This window comes from Panthera uncia, chromosome A2 (genome assembly GCF_023721935.1).
Source record: "Panthera uncia isolate 11264 chromosome A2, Puncia_PCG_1.0, whole genome shotgun sequence".
Lineage (NCBI taxonomy): Eukaryota > Metazoa > Chordata > Mammalia > Carnivora > Felidae > Panthera > Panthera uncia.
The window spans coordinates 724,020-729,589 of record NC_064816.1 but is presented as its reverse complement, the minus strand read 5'-3'; the positions used below and the strand labels follow the sequence as shown (position 1 = coordinate 729,589).

The following is a 5,570-nucleotide window of genomic DNA, read 5'->3' as shown; positions in this document are numbered from 1 at the left end:
GGCTGTCGGCCGGCCACAGGGATGTCTTTTACTATAGGTGAATGAACGTGCCGGCCGGGCAGGGCCCCAACGGGCGCCTCCCAGCGGCCTCTGCGGCGGCCTGGGCGCCTCGACCCGGGCTGCGGCCTGGGCCCGCGCGTGCGTCGTGCGTGCGTGCGTGCGTGCCGGCGCGCGGCGGCCCCAGTCCAGTGCGCGTGCGTGCCCCCCCCTTCCCGCGGCCGCGTGGAGCGCGGGTCGGCGCCGGGCGGGCGGTGGCCTTTGTTCCCGCGGCCGCAGCAGGCCCGCTGGCGGGGCGAGGGGCGCCCGGCGCGGGCCAGACGCCGCTGGGAGGCGGGGGTGGGGGCTGGGCTCTCCCTCGGATCGGCGGGGCGCGCGCAGCCCGAGGCGGGGACGCTCTGGGGGGCCGGGGCCCTTCCCGGGGTGGCGGGGGCCCTCCCCGGGGCCGCGTGTTTGAAAGGGCCGCCCCTCCGCCATCCACGGGCCCCCTCCGAGACCGCCGCTCCCGTGAGTCGTGGCCCCTCCAGTCTCAAAGACGGGAGGCGCGAGACTTCGTGAGCACCCCTCCCCCAGATTGCAAGGAGGGGCTGCCGTTGGCCGGGGAGAGATGGCGAGGAAGGTTCTCGGCGGAATAAAGAATTAGTGGGCGGCTGGCAGCCCAGCCCCAGACAGTTGGCCACCTGCTGTTTTCCTTCTCCCTCGTTTTTTCTCTCCGATTGGTGGAAGATGCTTTTGTTTCTGAGCCAGCTTTGATGGCTGTCTCCCCCTGGCTTCAGGATCCTGGGTGGGCACGTTCAGGTCTCTAACAAAGTAAAGAGGGACACCCGCCACGTGTCGAAGGCGGGCCGGTGCTGGGGGTCGTGCCACTGGTCAAGGGCCCAGAAAGTGCCCGGGTGATGCCTAGAGGGGCGGGAGTGCTGTGCTGTCCACCCAGCACTTGAGTCCCTCGTGGGCCTTTGCCAGCCCCGTTGGGGAAGGAGTGAGGGAAGTGAGCAGGGAAGGAATGGCAGCTCGTCCAGTACCCGCTCAGGTTCTGGGTTCCAAAAAGAGCAGGGACCCTGTGACTTCCAGCGTTGACCTCGTGGAGCCACAAGCAGCGTCTCTTGGGGACATGTCCACTGCTGCGGTCTGCGACGTCACTCTCTTTCTGACTGTTTAGAAAGCCTGAATCTTTGCGGTTCTGTCCTGCTGGGTTAGTGAGGAGGTCTCAGTTTGGGAACCACCTGCTTGGTTTAATTCCAAGCATGCTTGTGCGTCGGCCGAAGAAGCGGGTCTCTCTAGCTCTAGTCCTTTGTTAATTTAACAGACACCCTCTGCAGCACCTGCTGGGTCCTGGCCATTCAGTCAGATGGGAGTGAGACCTTCCCCTGCGTGACAGCATCAGCTGGCACCCTGTTACTCCCGTAGTTACAGGTGGTGGCCTACACTGAGAAGTCCAGGGGTCTGTGAGGACCAGTAATGGGGTGCTGGGTTGAGGCTGGGGCAGCTCAGCGAGGGCCTCCCTGAAGAGGTGACGCGGAGCTGAGCACTGACAGTGGAGCTGGGAGGAGCTCTCCAGGCAGAGGGCATCCTGTGCAGAGAACCTGGGAGGCCGAGCCGAGGTCAGCATGGCCGGAAACCTTGAGAATAACATTGCTCTGCCTCTGTCCCTGCCTGTGTGTGGGCCTCTTTGGGCCTCGGCCAAATGGGACCTTACTCTGAGGCCCTAGACCTGAGCTTGGGGTTCTGGCAGTGGGGAAAAGCTCCACACGGGCCGGACAGATAACCCAGAGGTGGGCCTGAGGGGAGGAAGAAGGGGTAGGGTCCAACGCCATCCCCAAGTCATCGGTCTGGATGACCCACCAGGCAGGTGGGTGTCACCTTCCCTCCCGACAGGTAGGAGGTTTGTGGGGGGATGTGATCGGGAACCCGTGATGTTTTGTGGAACATGTGTCTGCGGCCTCTTCACCTGTTGGGGCTCCCGCTCAACCAGGCAACCAGGCAAGAGCACGGATGGACTTTTCGAAATCTCTTAATGCAGAGGGAAGGCAGAACATAAGGGCTTTGAGTCAGGCCTGGATTGGGATCCAAGCCTTGTCCCTAGGAACCAGTGGGTCTCGATTTCCTTGTCCAGAGAGTAGAGGAAGCGAGTGCGTGCTTTGCCGGATTGTCACACAGGAGAGGCGGGGTGACCTCACACCACTCCCATCGTTGTAGCTCGAAGACCGGGCTCTGCTGAGATTGGGGGGTGGGCGGCGGGAGCATCAGGCCGCAGCCGCGTCTCCTCTGTGTCGTGAAAATAAGCTCACCGCGTGACAGTTTTGCCCAGGCAGGAAGCTGAGGGTTTGTGGGATGTTAGTACCCTGTCCTCAGGGCTCATTCTTTGGAGGAGTGTAGAGTAGAGAGGAATCCACCAGAAGATCTCATTGCTCGGGAAGAGCAGAAGGTGCTTAGCACATCGCCTCCCCCCCCCCCCTTCCTTGGGCAGCAGGGTGAGGTTGGCTGTAAGCAGGTGCACTTTGCTGTCAGGGCCTCACGGGTGTCAGTGCCCACTCTCTGGTCCAGGCGACCCTCACAGCAGCCCTTTCTACAGACGAGAAGGGGGGCTGCCTTTTGGGCCTGCGTCCATCTCCTCTGGCCTGAGGCTCTGGGCTCGATGCTGGCTGGTGTCCCCACAGCCAGCCACGTGACAGGGGCCAGCCCGCAGCCCTCCGTCCCCACTCCGTCCCCATGCTTCTAGCCCCTGGTCTGTGCTCTTTTATTCCTATGTGTGCAGTTTTGTTAAATCCAGGGTTGTTAGGGGTGTGTGTGTGTGTGTGTGTGTGTGTGTGGTTCTCAATAAAATATCAGGGACGTCTTCCTCTGTTAATACAGATATCTAGAACCTTTGTTAAAAGTTGGGACATAATCCACATTCTCTCTGATCCATCCTTTAAAAGTGTTCTATTCGGTGGTTTTCAGTACATTCACAAAGTTGTGCAGCCATCACCACTACATAGTTCTAGAACATTCCATCACCCAAAATGAGGCCTATGCCTGTTAGCTTTGCCCCCCCCCATGCCTCCCCCAGCCTCTGGGATCTACTAACACACTTTTTGTCTTGTTCTTTTGTTTTTTCTTAAACACCTTTTTTGAGATTAGGATCTACACCTCATAGATCACCCATTTAAAATGCGCGACCGAATAGTTTTCACTCATGGGTACGGCAACCTCCACAGTGGGTTTTAGAACATTCTCCAAGAGAGCCCCAGACCCCCCAGCCACCAGTGCCCAATGCCGCCACGCGCCAGTTCTAAGCAGCCACTTCTCTGTGCCCTGTGTCTAGTTCCTGTTCTCGTGCAGCAAGCGCAGGTGACTGGAGGCCAAGAGATGCTGGCGAGTGTTTCGCGGGGTCCCCTCCTCCCTCTGTGCGGCTGTATTTGGCCCAGGTTCCTTCCCACGGCCCTGGGCACCATAGGCTCTGGTCGCATCAACCAGCACAGCGTCCTAGAAAAGAAAATCTTCCCGGAGAGTCCCCAGCAGCCTTGGGACCCCGGGCCGCCAGGAGCTCTCCGTGCTGAGCGCCTGGGCCCGGCACACGTGGCCAGGCCCAGGGGAACAGCACGGTCTGCAGCCGCAGCCCGGCCTGTGCGGAGCTCCTGGTGGGGGTTCCCAGAGCGGAGCTGGCCACACGCTGGGGTCCTGGCGTCGTAGGAGGGGCTTCCTTCTGGCCGCACCAGGTCCCACGACCCTCCATTGTCCCTAGCAGAGTGGCGGGGGCGGGGAGCAGACAGGCAGTTGCTTGAATTAGGGGCTCATCCCAGAGCCTCTTCAGGGGAGATGAACAAAATAAACCCTCACCGATCTCAGACTGATGAGCTGTTACGGAGAGTGACTGCTCATCGCGTTGGCAGCAATGACGTGCTTGGAAAGGCACCAGGCCTGCTGGGTACCACACAAGTGCTGCTTCTGGCAGCTTGAGGGAGAGGCGAGCCGCAGACCGCACAGCTTACCTGCTTAAAGTGTGCAAGCCGATAGATTGTGGTATATCACAGTCATGCGGCCATCACCACGGCCAACTTTAAAACGTTCCATTGCCCCCAAGAGGAGCCCCGGCCCTCACGAGCCCCCTTTCCGTCCGTGGATGAGCCCGTTCTGGACGCTTCACGCATGCGGGCTCACATCCCGCGTGGCCTCTCGGGTCTGGTTCCCTCCCTGAGCGTCGTGCGTTCGGGGCACCGGGTGTGGGCGCCTCGCTCCGGCCGGCGGCCGAGGGACGTTACTGTGCACACTGGACACATGATGTTTGTTCATCGACGGAGAGTTGGGCTGTTTTTACTTCGTGCCTGCTACGAACCCCGCTGCTCCGAACACCTCCGGGTGGCAGTTTTGCGTGGATGTGTATTTGCCCGGCCTGAGGTAGATGTTGAGCGTGGGGCTGCCGTCCGGTCGTTGGAGGAGCCGCCTGACTTGTCCACAGTGGCCGCGCCAGTCGGCGATCCCAGCTGTCGTCCCTAACGCCTCCGGGCCCCATGTGGGTCCTTTGTAGCTCCTTGGCACTGCAGCCCTGTGCTCCGTGTCCGTAGCTCCCCAGACAGGCAGGTGGCCCCCGGTCCGTCCACAAGGTGAGCAAGGGCGCAGAGCTTCACGGCCGGGGCTTCGTGGCACCTGGTCTTCCGGTTTCCTGACGGGTCCCACCCCCAGGACACCCCAGTCCCCGACGTGGTACCCACGAGAAGGAGACTGTTGTTAGAGCACCTGCTATCCCGGGCTCTTTTCTCCAGAACATGGCCTAATTCTGCTTCCGGGAGTTCTGAAACGTCAGCCGGGCTCCCAGGGCTGGGCCCCGGCCTTGTCCCGTCGGTGCGTTCCTCCCGCGGTGCCGGCGTCTGCCGGGGGCCCTGGCCGAGAGGCGGCGCTGGGGGCAGGGGTCGGCCCAGCGCGCCTGCCCGCTGCTGACCCCCTCTCTGCCCGCAGCCCCAGCGGGAAGAAGTTCCGGAGCAAGCCGCAGCTGGCCCGCTACCTGGGCGGCTCCATGGACCTGAGCACCTTTGACTTCCGGACAGGCAAGCTGCTGATGAGCAAGGCAAGCCGGAGCCGGCAGAGGGTCCGCTACGACTCCTCCAGCCAGGTCAAGGTGAGCGCCCGGCCTCGGGCTCGCCGTTCAGAGCCACTGTTGGGGGCACCTGGCTGGCTCAGTCGGTGGAGCGTGGGAGTCCAGGTCTCAGGGTCATGAGTCCGAGCCCCCCGTTGGGCTTAGGGTTTATCGAAAAGCCTAATTTAAGAAACAATGTTAAAAAAAATCAACGCTTTTGGTGGGGAGAGAGAGGTTTCCACTCGTCCTGAATCGCGCTAAAGTCCTATCTGTTGAGGGAAATTTGGAAGCCACGGAAAAGGAGAAAGAAGGGAAGATGTCATCTGCACTCTGTCCCTGGGAGAGGCCACGGGCCCGCTGCCCCTGGCTATCTCTGGCGTGTCTGTCACAGTCTGTCGCCCAGCCCAGCAGCGGGACCAGAAAGCAGCACATGTTCGGCCGGCGCCCGGTGACACTATGTGTCCTCCAGTCTCCGATAGATGCCTGGCCGGGGGGGGGGGGGGGGGGGGGGGGGGGGGGG

At 61.7% G+C, this 5,570-nt stretch overlaps 1 protein-coding gene across 1 annotated transcript in view; it reads left to right on the top strand.

Moving 5' to 3' along the window:
- Positions 1-6: 6 nt before the first annotated feature.
- MBD3 (methyl-CpG binding domain protein 3) overlaps positions 7-5,570 on the top strand; it is a 10,602-nt gene continuing 5,038 nt past the window's right edge. Inside the window, exons 1-2 of the mRNA XM_049639518.1 lie at positions 7-37; positions 4,933-5,092. Coding sequence (XP_049495475.1) covers positions 4,991-5,092 — 102 coding nt within the window. The 5' untranslated portion in view covers positions 7-37; positions 4,933-4,990. The remainder of the gene's footprint in view (positions 38-4,932; positions 5,093-5,570) is intronic.